The sequence below is a fragment of the Triticum urartu genome, chromosome 7A (genome assembly GCF_056163025.1).
Source record: "Triticum urartu cultivar PI428250 chromosome 7A, HENAU_Tu73, whole genome shotgun sequence".
NCBI lineage: Eukaryota > Viridiplantae > Streptophyta > Magnoliopsida > Poales > Poaceae > Triticum > Triticum urartu.
This window is the reverse complement of record NC_141879.1, coordinates 421,127,203-421,150,682: the sequence shown is the minus strand read 5'-3', so window position 1 is coordinate 421,150,682 and position 23,480 is coordinate 421,127,203. Positions and strand designations below refer to the sequence as shown.

General features: G+C 46.9%; 1 protein-coding gene across 1 annotated transcript; it reads right to left on the bottom strand.

Moving 5' to 3' along the window:
• Positions 1 to 3,550: 3,550 nt before the first annotated feature.
• On the bottom strand, positions 3,551 to 20,488 carry LOC147959808 (uncharacterized). Its single transcript, XM_087532925.1, has 5 exons — positions 20,298 to 20,488; positions 5,832 to 6,054; positions 5,125 to 5,343; positions 4,171 to 4,989; positions 3,551 to 4,087 (listed from the first exon to the last, which is right to left on the bottom strand). Exons 1-5 carry the CDS (start codon positions 20,486 to 20,488, stop codon positions 3,551 to 3,553), a joined length of 1,989 nt encoding a protein of 662 aa, XP_087389051.1.
• Positions 20,489 to 23,480: the final 2,992 nt, after the last annotated feature.

Here is a 23,480-nt window from a genome sequence, read left to right as displayed (position 1 = left end):
TCATCTTCTATTGTTTTCTTTCTTTATGTAATTGGCAATATAAGGATTTTCAATACAATTCACCGCACAATACATATAAATTTCCTCTAGATCAAAACCAAGAAGTTTATAACGGGCAAATTCTGGAAGATGCTTAGTTATACATTTCATTTCTTCATAGCCCATAAGTAAACTAAGTTCATTATAATGTGCAAGGGAAATCAAGTCATCACAATTTTTGGACACGATTAGATCATGAAACAATTTGCATCGGATAGCTAAATGACCCTGTTTATTATAAACTCCACAAGTACGGCCAAGAAAATTTAAATCTTCAGCACAAACATCTAGCCTTTCTTGCAACAATTTAGTTTCTAAGTGCTTATGCCTCTTGCAATATCTATCTTCCCTATTTGGTGTGTACTTGCAAACCCAATGCACTCCACAAAAATTGACATGTTTATAGGAGACATTTTCATCATAACTAGTGCAATCATCATTAGTACCATGGATATTCAAGGAGTTCATACTAACAACATTGCAATCATGCTCATTATTCAAAGATTTAGTGCCAAACATTTTAATGCATTCTTCTTCTAACACTTTGGCACAATTTTCCTTTCCATCATACTCACGAAAGATATTAAAAAGATGAAGCGTATGAGGCAAACTCAATTCCATATTTTTTTGTAGTTTTCTTTTATAAACTAAACTAGTGCTAAAACAAGAAACAAAAAGATTCGATTGCAAGATCTAAAGATATACCTTCAAGCACTAACCTCCCCGGCAACGGCGCCAAAAAAGAGATTGATATCTACTACACAACCTTCTTCTTGTAGACTTTGTTGGGCCTCCAAGTGCAGAGGTTTGTAGTACAGTAGCAAATTTCCCTCAAGTGGATGACCAAAGGATTATCAATCCGTAGGAGGCGTAGGATGAAGATGGTCTCTCTCAAGCAACCCTGCAACCAAATAACAAATAGTCTCTTGGGTCCCCAACACACCCAATACAATGGTAAATTGTATATGTGCACTAGTTCGGCGAAGAGATGGTGATACAAGTGGTATATCGATGGTAGATAATGGTTTTTGTAATATGAAAATATAAAAACAGCAAGGTAACTAATGATAAAAGTGAGCACAAACGGTATTGCGATGCTAGGAAACAAGACCTAGGGTTCATACTTTCACTAGTGCAAGTTCTCTCAACAATAATAACATAATTGGATCACATAACTATCCCTCAACATGCAACAAAGAGTCACTCCAAAGTCACTAATAGCGAAGAACAAACGAAGAGATTATGGTAGGGGTAAGAAACCACCTCAAAGTTATTCTTTCCAATCAATCCGTTGGGCTATTCCTATAAGTGTCACAAACAGCCCTAGAGTTCGTACTAGAATAACACCTTAAGACACAAATCAACCAAAACCCTAATGTCACCTAGACACTCCAATGTCACCTCAAGTATCCGTGGGTATGATTATACGATATGCATCACACAGTCTCAGATTCATCTATTCAACCAACACATATAACCTGAAAGAGTGCCCCAAAGTTTCTACTATAGAGTCAAGACGAAAACATGTGCCAACCCCTATGCATAGGTTCATGGGCGGAACCCGCAAGTTGATCACCAAAACATACATCAAGTGGATCAATAGAATACCCCATTGTCACCACGGGTATCCCACGCAAGACATACATTGACGAAGTTGCCGATAAACGTTTGCCTGCTTTGAAGGCCATAGAGAGAGACAAGTTGAGGGTGGCAAGAGCTTACAATAAGAAAGTCAAGTTGAAGAATTTTCAAGTTGGCGATCTCGTCTGGAAAGTGATTCTATCGATTGGTTCAAAAGATAGAAAATTTGGGAAGTGGTCTCCAAGTTGGGAAGGTCCTTTTAGGATTGTAAGAATAGTTCCCGGAAATTCATATTTGGTGGAATCCATACAAGGGCCATTGTTACCTAGAGCTCTCAATGGCAAATACTTGAAGAAATACCACATGAGTGTGTGGCAAGAAGCCTAAATAGGCAATGGCTGATACATAATTATCGCCCTAAGAAAAATAAATGGCCGATGGAGTGTTGACATCGTCCTTAGAACAAACACAGTACAAGTTATTTTTCGGCACACAAGCTTTGCCGAAAAACAGGGGGGCATGTGTTGACACCAGATTTTGGCATGGTCAAGAATCCAGGTTCGTATGCAAAAGTTAGAGGCAACACTTCGCGGGCTGGCCCTGAGTGAAAAAGTGACGCGAGGGACCAGACACCCACCTAGGAAGTGTCTGATGGATCGCATGAGTTATTTGGCCTTTGCTGGCTGAATGAAAACCTTGACGGGGTAGAGGCTTGCCGGGGTAGAAACCTTGCCGTGGTAAAAACCTTGCCGAGATGAAAAACTTTGCCGGTTGAATGAAAATCTTGCCGGGGGAGAAATCTTGCCATGGAAGAAACCTTGCCGGGGAGGAACCCTTGCCGGGGTAGCAACCTTGCTGGGGTAAAACCTTGCCGATGTGAAAGCTTGCCGGGTAGAAACATTGCCGGTGTGGAAAGCTTGCCCGGGTAGAAAGCTTGCCGGGGTGGAGGCTGTGATAGTCAATCCGACGAGAAGTTGAAGATGGGATCAAAAGTTTTTCAGACGATCTCGGATGGAAAAGTATTCTACACGGAAGTTGTGCGTCTTGTCAAAATGATCGATCTTGATATAAAGTTCGTCCCAATCCGAGGTCGTATGCAAAACTTAGAGCAATCGGAGTGCCGCCCTGTCACGAGGCGATATGGCGCCCCCACCAGACACATGTCTGATGGGTAGCGCGAGGGAATAGCCTGTTTTGCGCGACCGATTTGACCCTCAATATGACCTCTGATAAGAAAACGTTCAACATGAAAGTTGTTCTTCTCATCAAAACGGTCAAGATTGCTTTTGGGCTCATTTCCATCCGAGATTATTTGCCACCACAAAAAAGACCCGCAAGGTACAGCCAGTTTAAACCGAACAGTTTTGGAAAGTTTGGATAAAACCAATCCGAATTTGACTAGGGTTTTGGACGTGAATTGATGTAATTTTCTTGTAAGGAAAGCCTAGATGAATCCTTTGCTTGTACGGGAAGTCCAGCCGCCTCTTATATATGTTAGGGGTGACGGCCGATTGAAACAACACACAATCGAACAAATCAATATACTACTTTTTCATCTACATTTTATCTCCCCACTGTTTTTCTCCCTCAATCTTCGTTGTTCCTAGAGTTTGAGAGCTGAGTTCCGAGGCTCTATGGGTGAGCGAATCGACCTAGGGAAACCCATAGCCGCCGCAATCCCTGACGGGGCCCCTCCCGGGTGCGTGAGGTTTCGGGTCTGCAAAAGCGCCCGCCGACTGTCTTGCGTATCACGCTGTCGGTCAGGCCTCCTTCGACATGAGCTGCGGTGCATCACCCCCGGCGTCGAGGGTACACGTGACGTGTTCGTGTGTCAACATACGCCCTGTTGGAGAAGTTGACGAGGAGCTGGGAGTCGCCTCTGATGGTGAGGTGCCTCACCCTAGAGTCGCCGCAGCCTTGAGGCCGGCGATTAGGCCCTCGTACTCCGTGATGTTGTTGGAGACCTTCTCGTCATGCTGGCGCAGTAGAGCTTGTATTGGGTGGGGGAGATGAGCACAGCTCCTGCCCCCGCGCCCTGACGCGCGAATGCCCCGTCAAAGTACATGACCCAACCATTCGGTACTTCGCTTTCGGGTGCAAGTGAACAATCCTCGCCCACCTCTCGGTCAGGGGCATCAGTCCATTCTGCCACAAAGTCAGTGAGGGCCGCACCTTTGATGATCCTGGTGGTGCTGAACTCCAATTGGAATGCCTGCAGTTCGATGTTCCATTCGGCAACCCTTCCTGCGGCATTAGGGCTCCATTGTACCCTCTCTAGGGGGTAAGCTGAGACGACCTTGATGGGGTGGCCTTGGAAGTAGTGACGCAGTTTCCGGGAGGCAACGCGGAGCATGAGCAAAAGCTTTTGTGGCATGGGGTAGTATGCCTGCGCATCACGTAGCACTGTACTGACGAAGTACATCGGGTGCTTGACGAGGGTGGAGGCGTTGGTGGGATCCCGTACTTCCTGAAGCCGGGGAACCTCAGAAGTTTTGCCATCTGACGGGCAACTGTGGCCTCAGGAGCGCCATCATTAGGAGCCCTGCTGACCGGAGGGGTGGCCAAGGCTTGAGGAGCACCGTCATGAGGCTGCGGCGCCTTGGCTGGGTGCAGGGCGCTGCACCATGTGCCCTTAACCGGACGCTCCTCCCGGATCGCCACGAGCGCCGCGCTGGCGGAGTGAGGTGTGGCAGCCAGGTAGAGCACCAAGGGTTCAAGGGCGCGCGGTGCTACCATCACCGATGTGCTGGTGAGGTATCTCTTGAGGTCTTTGAAGGCCGCGTCAGCCTCCAGAGTCCACTCGAATGGGCCCTTCTTTTTCATCAGCTTGAAGAAGGGGAGGGCACGCTCTGCTAACTTGGAGATGAAACGCCCGAGCGAGGTTATGCAGCTTGCCAGCTTCTGCATCTCCTTGAGGGTTTCTGGCAGACTCATCTTTTCTACGGCCTTGAGCTTCTCCGGGTTGGCCTCAATCCCTCTATGCGACACCAGGAATCCTAGCGGCTTGCCGGACGGGATGCCAAACACATATTTCTCTGGGTTGAGTCGTAGGTTCACTTTGTGCAGGCTAGCGATTGTCTCCTCCAAATCTTCGATAAGGGTTCTTGCCTCCATAGTTTTCACCACTATGTCATCGATGTATGCCTCGGCGTTCCTCCTGAGCTGCTGGCCCAGGGCGATGTGCATCAGCTGCTGGAAGGTTGCTTCGGCATTGCGCAGCCCGAACGGCATGCAGGTGTAGCAGTACACCTCGCACGGGGTCAGGAAAGCTATCTTCTCAACATCCTGCACCGCCATCTTGATTTGGTGATAGCTTGAGAAGGCGTCCAGGAAGCACAGTAAATCGCACTCGGCGGTGGAGTCAACGATCTGATTGATGCATGGGAGAGGGAATGGGTCTTGAGGACAAGCCTTGTTGAGGTTAGTGAAATCCACACACATGCGCTCCTTCCCGCCCTTCTTGGGGATGATGACCGGGTTCGCCAACCAATCTCGATGCCGTACTTCCAGAATGACGCCGGTCTCTTGCAGCTTGTGGGTCTCCTGGATGTTGAGCGACTGCTTCTCCAGGGCTTGCTGCCGCGCCTTTTGCTTTACCGGGCGTGTGTTGGGGCATACCGTCAGGTAGTGCTCGATTACCCCACGCGGAATCCCGACCAGGTTTGCTGCTTCCCATGCAAACACGTCCTTGTTCGCGCGGAGGAAGCTGACCAGTGCCTCTTCCTAGTCTGGGGGAGGCCGGCGCCTATGGTGAAGGTAGAGCCCGACCCCCCATCTTGGTCGACTGGCACCTGCTTCATCTCTACCCGGTCTTGAGAAAACAATTGCTTCTTTTTTGCTGGCGCAGCCCCCGGGCCTTCCGGAGCTCCCTCCCCGTTTGGCCGCGCGGCCACTGTGGCCTTAAAGGCAAGCTTGAGGGCCAAGAGCGCATCCTTGGTATCCCCTACCATGGTGAGTATGACACTGCTTCCCGGCATCTTCATGAGGTTATATCCCAGATGAGTTGCCTCCATGAACTTGGCCAGAGCTAGATACCCAAGGATGGCATTGTACGGGAGGCCGATGCGGGCGACGTTGAAGTCGATGAGCTTGGTGTGGTAGTTATCACGCATGCCAAAGTTGACGATTAGGTGGATCTACCCTAGAGGGCAGGTGGAGCCATCGACGACCCCCGAGAAAGGCTTGGTTGGGAGGAGCCGACTGTAAGGCACATGAAGCAGGCTGAACGCTTCCACGGAGAGGACGTTGAGCCCAGCACTGCCGTCGATGAGGGTCCAGGTGACTGCCACATTGTAGATGGTGGGTATGCAGAGCATAGGGAGCGCGTCGGCGCCGACTGTCGTCTTGGGGTGGTCCCTTGAGTTGAAGGTGAGGTCAGCCTTAGGCGCCACCCAGCCCAGAGGGGCTCCCCGCTGCACGTGGGCGGTGCCCGCCCTTCAGAAGAATTGCTTGACATGGCGGTCCAAGGCCGGTGCCTGCGAGCCACCAAGGAGGGCCGTGATGGCGTAGGGCGCGGGTGTCGCGAAGCGCACGATGAAGAGGCCGTGCAGCTCTTCCCAAGAGGCCGCTGAAGACTCTGGCAAGCCCAGGATCTAGGCGCGCAGCACACCAGTAAGGGCCATGGGGAGCCAATTTGCCATGACCTTGTTGTTGCTGTCGGCTGCCCAGACAGCCTCCCCATATGCCTGGAGAAATCCTGCCAGATCCACCGTGCCATCGTATCGATGCGGTAGCTTCGGCTTGAACCTTGGCGGCCATTGCACTTGCCGCAAGGTGGGGGTGAAAGCCCAATGGACCGTAGTGCCTCCGAATGGGCCCGGCGACCCGACCAGTGGAGCGATGCCCGCCATAAGAGCTGAACAACGAGGGCGGGGTATGGCAGACGAAGAGGTGAATCTTCGATGCACCCCTACCGAGCGCGCCAAATGTTGGATTCCGGGCTCCGCAGACCCAAGAAAGATTCAAACTCCGGGGTGCGTGCGAAGAACTCAATCTCCCCGGCCTACCAACTTGTTGCTCCCACGGCCTAGCTCGATGAACGAGAAAGGAAAGGGACACGACAGTTTACCCAGGTTCGGGCCACCTTGCGGTGTAAGACCCTACTCCTGCTTTTTGGTGGATTAGCCTCGAGGTGGGCCGAGGATGAACTAGTATAGAGGAAGAACTACCTTAGGAGGTATGTTGTGAAGGTTTGAGCTGGCGAGGGTTCGGACGGCTCGGTCCCCTTCTATCATGGTGGCTAAGCTATATTTATAGTGGCATTGGTTCTCTTTCCCCAAAATGAAGGCGGGAAGGGATCCCACAATGGCCCAGTTTGAGGGGAGACAAATAGTACATCTTATCCTGACGAAAGGTGGTCTTCGCTTGCAAAGCTTCTGGTTGTAACGTTGTGGTGGGCTCGGCGATGACCTCTGTCCTGTCATCCTGGTGGTCTTGGTCTTGTAGCACAAAATGGAAACCTTTGACTGATTCCTCAGGACTCCGCGCCCGCGCTTGCCTCCTTAGCACGAAAGAGGAAACCTACTGTAATGCGCCCGCTGGCACCCGCCTGGCCTTGGTCGTCATGGCTTGCATCACCTCAACCTCATGAGTTGAGCGCCTGCATAGGAATCTCCGCTCCTCGGGAGCCAGCCTAGGGAGGCCGCTCCTTCTGGAGGTCTTGGCGTTGTCCGCCTCGCGAGGGTCTTGTCTTGTCAATGCTGAAGATGGGCCATACCAGGCCACTGATGGAGCCAACCGTGGGCCGCAGGCAGGCAAGCCTAGGTACCCTGGTTCCTAGAACACCGATAGGAGTTATGTGCATACCTAGTTTGGGCCGGCGTTTTGTCTTGCTCGCCTAGCTAGAGTGCGGGTCACTTCAGAGCCGTTGAGGGTGATGCGCTGGCTGGCCACGCACGGATGCAGATCTTGAGTGGCAGCGGAGCACTGCAATGCGGTGGACGAGACCGTTGGTGAAGCACCAACGGCCATGGGGGGCGGAGGGGCGACAATGTGCTCGGTGAAGTAGCCACGGTGAGGTGGGAGACGATGTCGGTGAAGTGCGCCTGATGCGGTGGAAGTCGGTGTCTGTGAGGCACGTCGGTTGCGGCGGCCGACGTTGTTGGTGGACCACCTGGTGCACTGGACGAGGGTGTAGATGAGGCAGCTCCAGTGCGGTGGTGAAGCGCGACCGTCGTCTTCGTCGTCGTTGTCTGGCACAGAGGTAGGGAAAGGGACGAGACGAGGGGCGATTTGAACTTTGCTTGGGTTGGCGGCGAATTAGGGATTTGAGTGCTCTGGGCATGGAAGGGGACGGTGGAGAAGGGATATTTTGCAGGGCTGGAATAGGGGCCGCCAGATAATTCAATCCGAAACATGGAAGCGTGAACTTATTTTGTCGTCGTTCTTTTTTTTGGGGGGGGGGAAGGGAGGGGGTGGGTGGTTGGGTGCTAGCGTCCGTACGACACACACGACCACCATGACACGACCCTGGTCTGCCTGATGTGCCTACATTTGAGAATGCAAACAAATCTTGTTTCATTTGCAAATGAATCTGTATGTATTACCATGCCCTTGTTTTCCTTGCAAATAATTAGTCATTCGAAATAAGATAATATAAATTAATTAATAAGGAGTTATTTGAAATACAGATTCTAACGTGGATTTCGCATTTCACAGTATCCATGCTACTTTTGAAATACAAATTCATATGTATAAGACGAACACCATGGTAGTGAGAAAACTTTGGATGGATTCAAACATATGGCCTACAAAATAGCACAACAATCATGTCAATGTCAACTTTTCCAAACCTAGTATGGCACAAATTCAAAATAATTACGGAAGCCATATGCATGGTCCTGAATTCAAATCTTACAATGTACACTAAATTGAAACGTTGATATTAAGTCTCGTACTATCTACATTCAAATGTTGTTTTTAGCCCCACCCCATCAGCACACACGCTACATACTTCCTGTATCGATCAATCTTCCTCTCCTAACCACCTTAGGAAGCTATCGGTTTCCGACACACGTTCATTATTTATCTTCATGTTTCGATCTCTAAGTCTCTCAACTACACAACCCCTTTTTGTCCGCTCTGTTACCCAATGTATCTACCTCACACACCCGCCATTGCACTCCATGTCGAGCTCTCTCTCTGTCTCTCTCTGTCTCTCTCTCTCTCTCTGTCTCCCTCTCTCCCTCCCTCCCTCCCTCCCTCCCACCCTCTCTTGCTAGATACATGCATTTCCTATCTAGACCCCCCTCTCGTGCGCACGCATACACATTGTCTATCCAGGTCACCCTCTCAATACTGTCTCACTCTTTCTTCCGCACGACGGCCCACACTCGCTCAATCTCGCTTTCTTTATCTAAGTTTCGATTAACATCGCTTTCTATCACACACAAATGATATATCTCCCTGTTCGGGCCTCGATCGACACACTCTATACTGTCTCATGCAGATTGTCTATCTAGGTCAGTCCATCCAAGCCGCCCCACTCTTTCAACCTCATGGCGAGCCACACTCGCTCAATCTCTCTCTCTCTCTCTGTCTGTGTGTGTGTATGTCTCGATTGACCTCGCTCTTTCTCAGATACAAACAATATATCTCCATGTTTGAGCCCAATTTGACTTATTCATATTGTATACTCTCTCACGCACATTGTCTATCTAGGTCACTCTCTCCAACCCGTCTCACTCTTTCAATTGCACGACGACCCACACTCTCTCAATATCTCTCCCTTTATATATGTAAACGATTGACCTTGCTTCCTCCCACGCACAAAATATATCTACATGTCTGTGACTGGATCATCTCTCAATCTCTATCTTATATCCCTCACCCTTCACAAAATCTCAAACAGTTGTTCTCTTTAATTATTACAAGAGCCACGTCGCACCTGTAATGGAAAAAAATTCAACCGACAAATTAAAGTGCTACAAACTACACACCGAGGGGCCCACCTATCATGGAACAAATTTGGATCCATATATGAATAAAAAATTAAAAAGGATGAGGATCGAACATGCGACCAGGGCCTTCAAGCCGCATGTCAATAGACAACATAGTACAGCAACGTTTGTTGTACCCCCTTTGTTCATATAATGTTTTTATATTACCACAGCCTATTTAATAGATAACATTTTTTCATATTATTTTTAGTATAGTAGTGATTAGTGGGACCGGGTGATTAGCACGTACTATTCGCCTTCACTTACTGGTAGGTTCCATGTCTGCTCTCTCTCCTCCCCTTCTACGTTTGGACGCATGGGCAAACACGAAGAACGCGCGGGTGATGTTGCCGTTGACCATATCTGGACGCGTTCACAAGTTACGGCACCAGTTTCACATACTAGTAGTACTAGTCAATGTGTACATGCAATGCACGTTCATTTGGATTGACATGATTTGATGGCCGAGATTAATTGGATCTGCCCCTTTGGTATAGATGGTATAGATATAGATTATACATGTAACAAATTTAGGAATAAAGTGACTGTGACAAAAAAGCTATCTATTATTTATCTACTACTCCCTAATAATTAAATGTGTTGATAAATAGATGTATCGCCTAGTGCTCGAACAAGGGGGCTGGGGGCGCCCTACGAGTATTTGGAAGTGACTTCCTGAAAGTGCAACTATCCCTAGGTGGTTTTGGTAATTCATAACAACATATAGCTCATTGAGCTAATACTATTCCAAGATGATTATTTCAGGAAAGCTCAATGATTGGCATGGCATGGATGTGAAAGTGGAACCCTCAAAATGCTAAGGACAAAGGATTGGCTCAAGCTCAAAAGCTCAAGACTCTTCATTTTATATTTTAGTGATCCAAGATCACATTGAGACTTTAGGAAAAGCCAATACTATCAAGGAGGGATGAGGTGTTGCTTAATGAGCCTCTTGCTTCATGTGCTTAGTGATATGCTCCAAAACCCTCAACTACTTTCCCATATCCACATATGACCTAAACCCTAAGCCAAACTCGGTCCTACCGATTCTTCCTATCCGGCGCCACCGAGTTTCACTTGTCATTAGCCACTGCCAAACCCTAGCAATTCGTTCCTACCGATAAGGATCTCGGTCTCACCGAGATGGGGTTGCAAACTCACTGTTTCCCTTTCGTAACTTTTCGGTCCCACCGAAAGAGCGAATCGGTCCCATCGAGATTGCAATGTAAACTCAGTGTTTCCCCTTTGTAACTTTTCGGTCTCACCGAGTTCCACTCAGTCTCACCGAAAGAGCAAATCGGTCCCATCGAGTTTGCCTGACCAACTCTCTGGTTAGCTAATTACCAAATTCGGTCTCACCGAGTTTGTGTAATCGGTCTCACCGAGATTACGTTATGCCCAAACCCTAACCGTATCGGTCCAACCGAGTTGCATATCAGTCCCACCGAAAATCACTAACGGTCACTAGGTTTACATTTTCGGTCCGACCGAGCTTATTGATTCGGTCCCACCAAGATTGGAAAACTGTGTAACGGTTGGATTTTGTGTGGAGGCTATATATACCCCTCCACCTTCTTCTCATTCGAGGAGAGAGCCATCAGAACACACACACCATTCCAACTCATATGTTCTGAGAGAGAACCACCTACTCATGTGTTGAGACCAAGACATTCCATTCCTACCATATGAATCTTGATCTCTAGCCTTCCCAAGTTGCTTTCCACTCAAACCCTCTTTCCACCAAATCCAAATCCTATGAGAGAGAGTTGAGTGTTGGGGAGACTATCATTTGAAGCACAAGAGCAAGGAGTTCATTACCTACACACCATTTGTTACTTCTTGGAGAGTGGTGTCTCCTAGATTGGCTAGGTGTCACTTGGGAGCCTCCGACAAGATTGTGGAGTTGAACCAAGGAGTTTGTAAGGGCAAGGAGATCGCCTACTTCGTGAAGATCTACCGCTAGTGAGGCAAGTCCTGTGTGGGCGATGGCCATGGTGGGATAGGCAAGGTTGCTTCTTCGTGGACCCTTTGTGGGTGGTTGCTTCTTCGTGGACCCTTCGTGGGTGGAGCCCTGTGTGGACTCGCGCAACCGTTACCCTTGGGTGGAGCCCTGTGTGGACTCGCGCAACCGTTACCCTTCGTGGGTTGAAGTCTCCATCAACGTGGATGTAGGATAGCACCACCTATCCGAACCACGGGAAAAACATCCGTGTCTCCAATAGTGTTTGAATTCTCAAAACCCTTCCCTTTACATTCTTGCAAGTTGCATGCTTTACTTTCCTCTGCCTATATACTCTTTACATGCTTGCTTGAATTATGTGATGATTGCTTGACTTGTCCTAAATTAGCTAAAATCTGCCAAGAACTAAAATTGGGAAAAGGTTAAGTTTTTATTTGCTCAAGTAGTCTAATCACCCCCCCCTCTAGACATACTTTTGATCCTACAAGTGGTATCAGAGCTTTGGCCTCCATTTGCTTGATCTCCATAGCTTTTGGTGGTCATAGCCTTGGTTTCACAACCTAGGAGAGTATGGCGTCTAGCGAGGGAAATTATCACCGTAGAGGTCGTTACTTTGATGGTACTAATTTTGCTAGTTGGAAGCATAAGATGAAAATGCATATTCTTGGACATAACCCTGCCGTTTGGGCTATTGTGTGTGTTGGTTTGCAAGGTGACTTCTTTGATGGGAGAGAACCGAACCGTGAAGCTACCACGGATGAGTTGAAGATGTTGCAATACAATGCTCAAGCTTGTGATATTCTCTTCAACGGATTGTGCCCCGAAGAATTCAACAAAATCAGCCGTCTTGAGAATGCAAAGGAAATTTGGGACACTTTGATTGATATGCACGAAGGTACCGACTCTGTCAAGGAATCCAAATTGGATGTGCTTCAAAGCCAACTTGACAAGTTCAAGATGAAGGATGATGAAGGTGTCGCCGAAATGTACTCTAGGCTTGCTCTCATCACAAATGAGATTGCCGGCTTAGGAAGTGAAGAGATGACCGATAGATTCATCATCAAGAAGATTCTAAGAGCCTTGGATGGAAAATATGATACCGTGTGCACATTGATCCAAATGATGCCCAATTACAAAGATCTCAAGCCAAAGGAAGTGATTGGAAGAATTGTTTCTCATGAGATGTCACTTAAGGATAAAGAGGAACTTCACAACAAATCAAGTGGTGCCTATAAAGCCTCATGTGAAGCCCCTACATCATCAAGTGAGAAACAAGACTTCAATGAAGAATTGAGCTTAATGGTGAAGAACTTCAATAAGTTCTACAAGAGTAGAAGCAAAGATAGAAGCTTCAAGTCAAGGTCCTACAATGACAAAAGATCTTCTAGTCGAGAGCGAAACTGCTACAATTGTGGAAGACCCGGACACTATTCCAATGAGTGTACGGCTCCCTACAAGAGAAGAGAAGATTCTCCAAAAAGTAGAAGCAAAGAATCACCACCAAGAGAGAGAAGGAGTAGAGATGATCGTTATGAACGAAGATACTCACGGAGAAGCAAGGATTCGGAAAGGAAGGAAAAATCATCAAGGAGCTACACAAGACGAAGACATCAAGGTCATGTTGGTGAATGGGTATCCGGCTCCGACTCCGACAGCCACTCCGAGAGAAGTTATTACTCCGGCTCTGAAGATACTCAAGATGAAGGTGTTGCCGGTCTAGCACTTGTGTCAACCAACTCCTACGACATATTTGACTCACCAAATGAGGGAATTGGAAGATGCTTCATGGCCAAAGGTCCTAAGGTAACACACCCCGAGTATGTTGATTTCAATAGTGATGAAGATGACTTGTTAGGTGATGATTTGCTTGTTGACAACTCTAGTGATGAATACTATGATGAAAGACAAATTAATCATGTTAATCAAGATAAAACGAATGACAATGATAAGGAGAAGATTGAGTCTCTAACTAAAGAACTAAAAACTCTTAAGTTAGCTCATGACACTATCTTCGAAGATCATCGACAACTTTTAAGAGCTCATGAGAAATTACGCTTTGAAAAGCTCAATCTTGAGCAAGAGCATGAGTTCTTAAAAGCAATCAATGATGATCTCCGCAAGAAAAGTTCTTCTTACATTGCCAAGCGTTTACTCTTATCCACTTACATGCCTCAAGTCAAGTCTAACAAGAAAGATTCTTCCTCTAGTAGTAACAATGATCATGCTAAATCCAATATTGTTGCTTCTAGTAGTTCTCTTGATTCCACTAATGATTCTCTTAGACAAGTTACACTTGAGCAAGAAAATAGCTTATTGAAGGGAATTATAGAGAAAGGAGTGTACAAAAGCCTTGCCGGGAGTAAGCAATTCGAAGAAATTGTGCGCAAGCAAGGAATGCACCGGAAGAATCAAGGTGTTCGTTTTGAACGAAAGTTCAATGCCAATGGAGTTGAGTGAGAAGAAGATCAATACCCCAAGACAAAGTTTGTCCCTCAACAAGAGAAGTATACTTCTTTCAAGGGGACACAAGCTCAAGATGATCTTCCACCACAAGACTACAAGCAAAAAGGGAAGGACAAGCTTCAAGAGGAAATCGATGCATTTGAAGAAGCTCCAAAGACCTTAGTCAAGTGGATTCCCAAGACTACTTCAAGTTCCACTTCATCAAGTACGACTACAACTCCAAGGATTCCCATCAAGATGATGTGGATCCAAAGAAGAAGAACTAGAGAGTTCTTGAGGGTGACTCCGCCAACGTACTTCACTCTTATCATTTTGGCAAGAACAAGTGCAATCAACTTCCACATCTTGCACTAGTTCAAGGAGTCACAAACCCTCTTGTTGGTAAGACAAGGGACAAGGTAACCTAAAAGTTTTCATGGACATTATCTTTTGTGTGCATCACTCTATGTCCATGGATATCCTTGCTTGTTCCTTGTGGGACTAACCCATGTAGGTATTGAAAGTGCAATTCACTCAAATGGATAGCTCCAGGAGATCTACATCAACATTGAGCATCCACATCTTCAATATCTACATGAAGTCATCATCGACAAAACCCAAGGTTAGTTTATCCCTCTTAGGGGGGATATCACATCTAGGGGGAGCTTTACTCTAAGACTTGAGCTAAAGCAACTCTAAAAATGTGAACAAAACAATGCTTTATGTAAAAGTGGTAACCCCACTTGAGCTTAAACGATGAGTATGACCTATGATCAAGTGTTCTCACTTGACTCCTAAGTCAATATACTCATATATAGATGACCTAGTCATCGCAAATTGCTTGATAGATGCTAGAATTGGTTGTGCATGCCTTGCCACATATTTCATTTTCCATCTTATTGTGTGAGCATGCTGGTTGCATAATTTACTCATTCAAGGACATCCACTTGTTGTTTTGATTGTTTGGTTTTATCTTCTTTTGCCAAGTGGATGGACAAGAATGCCTAAGAACCTCCTCTAGCTATCTATGCTCTTCTCGTCTCAAACTCTATTCATGCTGCATCACAAAATTTGATCAAGTCAGATTCGAACCACTCTGTGTGCGGAGCGCTCGGAGTCCCCGATTCGTCATAGACTTAAACTTCCAAAACCTCTTTATGATTCTCGGTCTGACCGATACTCTACTTTCGGTCCTACCGAGATCATTAAGTTGATCTAGGTTTTCGATCTCGGTGCAACCGATTTGAACCTTTCGGTCACACCGAGTTTCAGTAACTGCACACAGTTATGAATCTCGGTGCCACCAAGTTGTTCCACTCAGTCACACCGACAGGGTCGGGCTATATATAGTCACGGGCAAAATTTGGAAATTTCTCCGAACCCCTTCGCCCGCGCGATAGCCTGCTCTGCCCTCGTGGTCTCCGGATCGTCTTCTCGCCGCCAGCAGCCTCCAGTCGCTGGTCTCCATCGCTGTCAACGAGAATTCTGCCCCGCCGTTGCCGCCGTAGCAAGTCCTCGCCGAACTAGGGTATGGACTTGATCTTTGTGCTATTCCTCAATCTGATTCCTAGCACATTGTGATCATATTGATTCGAGCCACGTTTGATCAACTTCTATCCAGTCAAAACGCTCATAGATTAGGTTTGATTCGAAAATTCTAGGTTTAGGTTTCCGCCGAAACTATCTCGGACCCACCGAGTTGAAAAACTCGGTCCCATCGATTTGGCTTATGCCATTGCACAAGTGAGACTCGGTCTGACTGAGAATTACTTATCGGTGTGACCGATTTTTGAACTCAGTGAAACCCTAGCAGTCTCGGTGCCACCGAACTGTGACTCGGTCCTACCGAGTTCACTAGTTTAGGTTCCAAAACTGCTTCGGTATCACCGAGTTTGAAAATCGGTAGATCCGAGATGATTTCAGTGGGAAACTAAAACTAAGTTTTTGGATCATTCTTTTGCAAAAATACTCTGCATTTTGTGATGCTCATCTTTTCTATCTCATCTATAATCTATTCACAGGGTCAGCAGTCAGTTTGCAGCATGTCTGATCAAAGTGATAGCCAAAATATGTCAGAGCAGCAAGTGGTGATGAGTGAGGGCACTAGTCCCTCCAGTTCATCTGATGAAGGCAGCAGGAGCACTCCTAGCAATTTGCCAAAGGCTGCCACGAGACAAAGGAAGAAGAGGACTTCAGATTCTGAAGATGAGGACTATGTGGCAGAGGAAGAGGCCACTTCCAAGAGAATTGAGCCAGCTCAAGGCACTAAGCCAGGTCTGAAAATCAAAAGGCCAGCAGGCAGGCATCCCATGTCAAAGGCAAGAGCCTCAACTGAGAAGCCCACTCCCCAAGAGCCAGTTGCAGCTGAGGGCAAGAAAAGGAAGGAGAGGGTGAAGAAGACTGTGGCTAGAGTGCTTGGAAAAGCTTCCATCATGGAAGAAGAAGAGGAAGAAGAGGTAGCTGCACCAGCACCCAAGGCACCCAAGCTGATGGGTGATGCCATAAGGTCGGGGGTTACTACATCTAAGCCCAAAGCTGCCTCCAAGCCAAAACCTAAAAGAAATACAAGGAACATTCCTGCAGCTGAGAAGAACAAGGCCCCAGTGCCTGAGACTGTTGCTGAGGATGAGGAGGAGAATGTCCTGAGAAAGCTAAAGCCCAAGATCCCAGACCACAACGATTCTCATCCTGTGGCTGAGGATATGAAGCTCAGGAGAGATTCAGGGCTGAGGAAATGGAGAGAAGCAGACCCGTATGCTTCAAGGAGAAGGACTGCCGTGGACTACAGGTTTCACACCAAGGAGCAGCAGGATTTCTATGAGACTGTTTTGCTAGATAAGAAGCTAATTGTCTGTGACATGAGATGGGTTGACTGGACCTACATGAGGGAGAAGGAGGAACACTACCCAGGAGTATATGACAGCTTTCATGCTTGTGGAGTAGCTGACTTTGTTGGGCAGAAGCTCACAAAGTGGAATGAGGAACTTATCATGCAGTTCTACTCCACGGCACACTTTTATCCAGATGGGAGGATCACATGGATGTCTGAGGGTACAAGGTACCAATCCACAGTGGCTGAGTGGGCACAGATCATTAATGCCCCAGAGGAGCAAGATGATGACTTGGATATCTATGCCAAGAAGAAGATGGACCATAACTCCATGTCCAATATGTACAAGGAAATTCCCAATGAAGCTCTTGACACTTTCAAGTTTGGCTCTGTGCATTACCTTCTGTCAGGGCTCCCGACGATCAATTGGATACTAAGGCACACCTTATTGCCTAAGTCTGGAGATCACAAGATGATCAGAGGCCATGCTATCAACTTTCTACATGTGTTTGATGTGCCTCAGAAGTTTAAGGTGATGAGCCTCATAGTGGAAACTATCAAGAGGACTGCAGCAGATCAGAAGAGGAGCTGCGGATATGCCCCTCAAATTCAAGAGCTCATCAACTCCAAGATGGGCACGGGCATATATCTGTTGGACAAGGAACACCTGCCCATCCGTCCAGATTTCGAGGACAATCAAGTTGTCATGACAGAGAATGAGCCATCATCTGCCCAAGCATTTGCAAAGAAGGAGAAGGCGAGGAAGGAGAAAGCTGCCATGATGCCTACTCAAGAGGAGGCATCTGATTACTTCTTGAAGACCAAACAAGAGCAGCTTGGTTACTTGATTGCATCCACGCTGAGGATTGAGCAAAGTCTGGCCACCCTCACTAAGAATCAGCAGAGCCTAGAGAGGATCATGGAATAGAAGTTCTATGACTTGGATGTCAAGGTAACGGAAGTTCAATCTGCAGTGGAGCAGCTTCAGGAGGACATGCAGGAGAGGAGAGGCAGGACTACCACTCATACCTTTGCCAGAGTGCCACGAGGCCCGAGGTCATCTGCCGTGCCAGTTGCTGACACCAGAGCCACCACTTCAGCACCAGCTACAGCCTCAGTTCCACCAGCTCCAGCATCTACTTCAGCTCCAACTCCAGCGACTACTTCAACATCTACAGAAGCCTTCGTCCTTGGAGTGATCCGGACTCCACCACCACCTGAAGATCAAGCCTGAGCGTCGATCTAGTGCTATGCATTTTCTAGGAACTTTTTGGTAACTTGTTGCCAAAGGGGGAGAAGATGTATAGATCATAGGCTTCCAGAGAGAGAGTGTGTTGCTTTTCTCTCTTGCTTTATTTGGTGGTTTTTCAAACTTGTTTGCTTTTGAGTGCCTGAGATACTACGTCATTATTTGTGAGACATTGATGATCATGTGTTTGATCATAAGCTACACTTAATGTTTGCTTAATATTATCATCTTATCTATCTTGTGTGATCATTCACTTTTCTTGGTGATGAGTGCATGTATTTCATTCTTATCATTTTAAGCGCTCCACCAAGATGTATGTGACATGGAAGAGTAACCCATGACTCTAACTCTTTGTGCATTTGCAGTCCAAAGCAAAATTTTAAATATGCACAAATTTAGGGGGAGCTCTTACTTATCACATACTTCTCAAAGCGACGATATATTTCATGCTTATTATCATTTGTCGAAGCTTTGATCTATATGTTGTCATCAATTACCAAAAAGGGGGAGATTGAAAGTGCAACTATCCCTAGGTGGTTTTGGTAATTCATAACAACATATAGCTCATTGAGCTAATACTATTCCAAGATGATTATTTCAGGAAAGCTCAATGATTGGCATGGCATGGATGTGAAAGTGGAACCCTCAAAATGCTAAGGACAAAGGATTGGCTCAAGCTCAAAAGCTCAAGACTCTTCATTTTATATTTTAGTGATCCAAGATCACATTGAGTCTTTAGGAAAAGCCAATACTATCAAGGAGGGATGAGGTGTTGCTAAATGAGCCTCTTGCTTCATGTGCTTAGTGATATGCTCCAAAACCCTCAACTACTTTCCCATATCCACATATGACCTAAACCCTAAGCCAAACTCAGTCCTACCGATTCTTCCTATCCGGCGCCATCGAGTTTCACTTGTCATTAGCCACTGCCAAACCCTAGCAATTCGGTCCTACCGATAAGGATCTCGGTCTCACCGAGATGGGGTTGCAAACTCTCTGTTTCCCTTTCGTAACTTTTCGGTCCCACTGAAAGAGCGAATCGTTCCCACCGAGATTGCAATGTAAACTCAGTGTTTCCCCTTTGTAACTTTTCAGTCTCACCGAGTTCCACTCGGTCTCACCGAAAGAGCAAATCGGTCCCACCGAGTTTGCCTGACCAACTCTCTGGTTAGCTAATTACCAAATTCGGTCTCACCGAGTTTGTGTAATCGGTCTCACTGAGATTACGTTATGCCCAAACCCTAACCGTATCGGTCCTACCGAGTTGCATATCAGTCCCACCGAAAATCACTAACGGTCACTAGGTTTACATTTTCGGTCCGACCGAGCTTATTGATTCGGTCCCACCGAGATTGGAAAACTATGTAACGGTTGGATTTTGTGTGGAGGCTATATATACCCCTCCACCTTCTTCTCATTCGAGGAGAGAGCCATCAGAACACACACACCATTCCAACTCATATGTTCTGAGAGAGAACCACCTACTCATGTGTTGAGACCAAGACATTCCATTCCTACCATATGAATCTTGATCTCTAGCCTTCCCAAGTTGCTTTCCACTCAAACCCTCTTTCCACCAAATCCAAATCCTATGAGATAGAGTTGAGTGTTGGGGAGACTATCATTTGAAGCACAAGAGCAAGGAGTTCATTACCTACACACCATTTGTTACTTCTTGGAGAGTGGTGTCTCCTAGATTGGCTAGGTGTCACTTGGGAGCCTCCGACAAGATTGTGGAGTTGAACTAAGGAGTTTGTAAGGGCAAGGAGATCGCCTACTTCGTGAAGATCTACCGCTAGTGAGGCAAGTCCTGTGTGGGCGATGGCCATGGTGGGATAGGCAAGGTTGCTTCTTCGTGGACCCTTTGTGGGTGGTTGCTTCTTCGTGGACCCTTCGTGGGTGGAGCCCTGTGTGGACTCACGCAACCGTTACCCTTGGGTGGAGCCCTGTGTGGACTCACGCAACCGTTACCCTTCGTGGGTTGAAGTCTCCATCAACGTGGATGTAGGATTTTAAGCATGGCAATCCGAACGGTTTTCATGGAGAATTTAGATTATGCGGCAGCGGGGGCGTCTTGCAGTGGGAAGCGGCTCCTCTGCCATGCTCTGTTTGTCGTTGGGCCACTAATCGACGGCGACGACAGCGTCTTGCGCTGTTCTTGGCGTACTCCTGGACGTTGGCCCTAGCTTCAAGGAAGGCCAGAATGTTCTGGACTTCGGTCTCTAGGAGCGAGTCAACTGGCGGGAGGAGGCGACTGACATTGGTGCAAGGAACCGGTCGATGGCGGCCATCCATGCCATTGAGGGGGGCACTGGCACCCGCGCGGGGATAGGCGCTGGCAACAGCATGACGGAGACATTCGTGTGCATGGGCACTAGCTCGGCGCGCACGTTAGTGCAGGCGCATGCGCATGCGTTGGCAGTTGCACGAGCACGAGCACGGGCGCGCATGTCAGTGCACGTGTAGGCGCATGCGCTGACAGGTGCACGGGCGCATGAAAGTCCGCGGGGACCTCGTGGAACCCCATGGCATCAAGCTCGATGACAATGTGCAGCTCCCGGTCCATCAATGCCATGGGGATGGGCGCTGGCGCAGTCAGGGCGACGGGAGCCAGAACGGGAGTAGGGACAGGCCCGACGTCTTCCCGCAAGGCCAGTTCAAGCTCGTCCCAATGCGCCTTATGTTCTTGAGACTCCGGCTGGGTGTCTTCCTTAGGAAACTGGAAAACTAAGGGCAGACCATTGTGATGCGGCATGGTGTACAGTTAGTTAAGGCTAGTTGGAAGTAGACGATAGGAGAATCGGAGATGAAGAGAGAAGATTGTAGCGATATCGGGTAGTGCGGGGGTGATTTTAAACTATGGTGCCAACGCCATTAAAAGTGGGGGCAGTTGGGACAAAGGTGGGCGGCGGAGCCTGGTCAGAGGGCTAGCCACCCAGTGAGCATATGCAGCGGCCTGCTAGCACACCTCCCGCTCAGCCGGCGCGGCGGTCTGCTCTCACGCCTCCTGTTGACTCACACGCTTGCTCGGACGGCACCTCCGATGAGAAGCAGGAATCATGGTGGCACGTAAACGCCCACGGTTTGAATAGTGAAAGCGTTCGCCTTAACGTGACAGGTCTTTGTTTCAAAATACATTGGCTCTTCATTTATGCAACTTCTCATAAGCAGCTTGTCTCAAATTGAACAAAAAAATTTATGACAGCATATTTGTGCCATATCACGAGACCATGCTCAGTGTCATGAATTTCCGGTCACTTTTGGATTTTCTGAAATTTAAAATCCAGGATTCGAATAAATAGCATAAGCTGCATCATGCAATAAATTTTCAAGCGATACATCTTTACTATTATAGATGTTAATATTTCTTATGAAAGGATTTGGTCAAACATTTTGCTTAGTTAGACTTCAGACAAGTTATAAATGTAGAGTAAAAGGATAATCCCTCCGTACCAGTGCATTGCCTGATATATTACCTCAAGTACTAGGCACGAACAAACGGGGCTCAATTTTGTGCTCATCCTGGTGTAGTACTCCTATTAGTTACCAGACAATGGAGTTGATGGGTGACCTTGGGTAGCGGCGACCGAGGGAATTGAACCGCGCTCGGCATGGTAGGTAACATTGTCTAGTTACTAAAGCATCCCTCCATTGTTCATCGGCAGCCATTATGGACCGGGGACATGAGGGGAATTTCCTAGGGCTAGAATTCTGGCCGCCAGATATTTCACTCAAAACGCGGAGGCTCGACTGGTTGGGGTCGGCTAATGTGCGTACCACACATGCCACCAGAAGGACACGAGCCCGGTTTTTTTTGAGGATCAACACGAGCCCGGGTCTGGCTGGTACGGCGTTGGGTGCTACCATTCGAGAATATGAAAGGAATCTTTTAAATTGCCGAACGAATCTATATGTATTACAATGCCCATATTTTCCTTGCAAATTACTGATCATTCCAAAAGGCACGGCAATTGATTTATGATGAGTTATTGAATTAGAGTGAGTTTGTGATATAGTGATCTCAACGTGGATTTCACATTTCATGGTATCCCTGGTAAGTTTTTCATTGCAAATTCAAATTTAAAAGATGAACGGTATGGTGGTGAGAAAACTTTGTATGTATCAAGCATATGAGACCACACACACACACATGATTACAACAACAATCCAGTAATTATAGTGCATCTATTTTTCCAAACCATGCATGTATGACATGGATTAAGAAATATTCCCTATGTTCCTAAATATTTATCTTTTAGAGATTTCAACAAGTGACTACATAAGGAGCAAAATGGGTGAATCTACACTCTAAAATATGTCTATATACATCCGTATGTGGCAGTCCATTCGAAATATCTAAAAAGACTAATATTTAGGAACGAAGGGAGTAAAATGTAAGATATGCATGGTCCTCAATTCAATATTTAAAATGAACAGGAAACAGAAACATGAATATTAAGTCTAGTACTACATACATGCAAATGTTGTGTTTAGGCGGAGTTATGTAGATTGTCGGGGGTTAACCCCTCAACCTTATATAAAATTGTGAAGCTCTATTTAGGATTGTTTAGATTATATTTATTAAACATTACATTTGTCCCCACCCTCCCAAACACCGATTGGTTGTGCACCCCCCTCCCCGGGAGAATATCATGTGCCCCCATACCTTAGATACTATATGCTTATATGAGTTGCTTGGAGCTTGTAGATCTGAGGTATAACATCTCACAGGATGTCTTAATATTTTTATAGGAAACCTTAATGAGTTTGAGAATTGCACACAATTTGTACAAAAACTACTCAGATGCCCTTGGATCCATATCCAACGACCTTGAAGCTTGTATCACCGTAGCATCTAAGAATATCCAACGACCTCGAAGCCTTATATTCTCCTGTATGTAAGAATATCATGTGCTACCACACCTTAGATGCTTTGGTGATACAAGATCTTCGGAGCCGTTGGATTTGTGATCCAATAACTCCTTGGTGGTTCAAATGTTTTTTGCAGAAAACCCCCCAAGAGTTTGGCCACTGCTTACAACCACAAAGAATGCTCAGATGCCATTGGATCTCAGATCGAACGACCTCGAAGCTCGTATCATCGTAGCATCCAAGCTACGAGAGCATCTGATGTTTTCTCGCACGGGAGAATATGAGGTGCTCCTGCATCGTAGATTCTATGGTGATACGAGTTCCCAGAGGTCTAACTGCTCACAGTAGGAGGTTCGAATGTTTTTGCAATATACGCCTGAGAGAATTTGGGAATTGTGCAGAAAGTACAAGTACTACACATGTGGCATCTGATCACAGATCATACAACCTAAATGCTCGTATCACCGTAGGGGCTAATTAAGCTATGGGGAGCACCTAATATGAGCTACTAGGAGCCGTTGGATCCAAGATGCAGCGGCACACACGAGGACTGAATGTTTTATTTGCAAA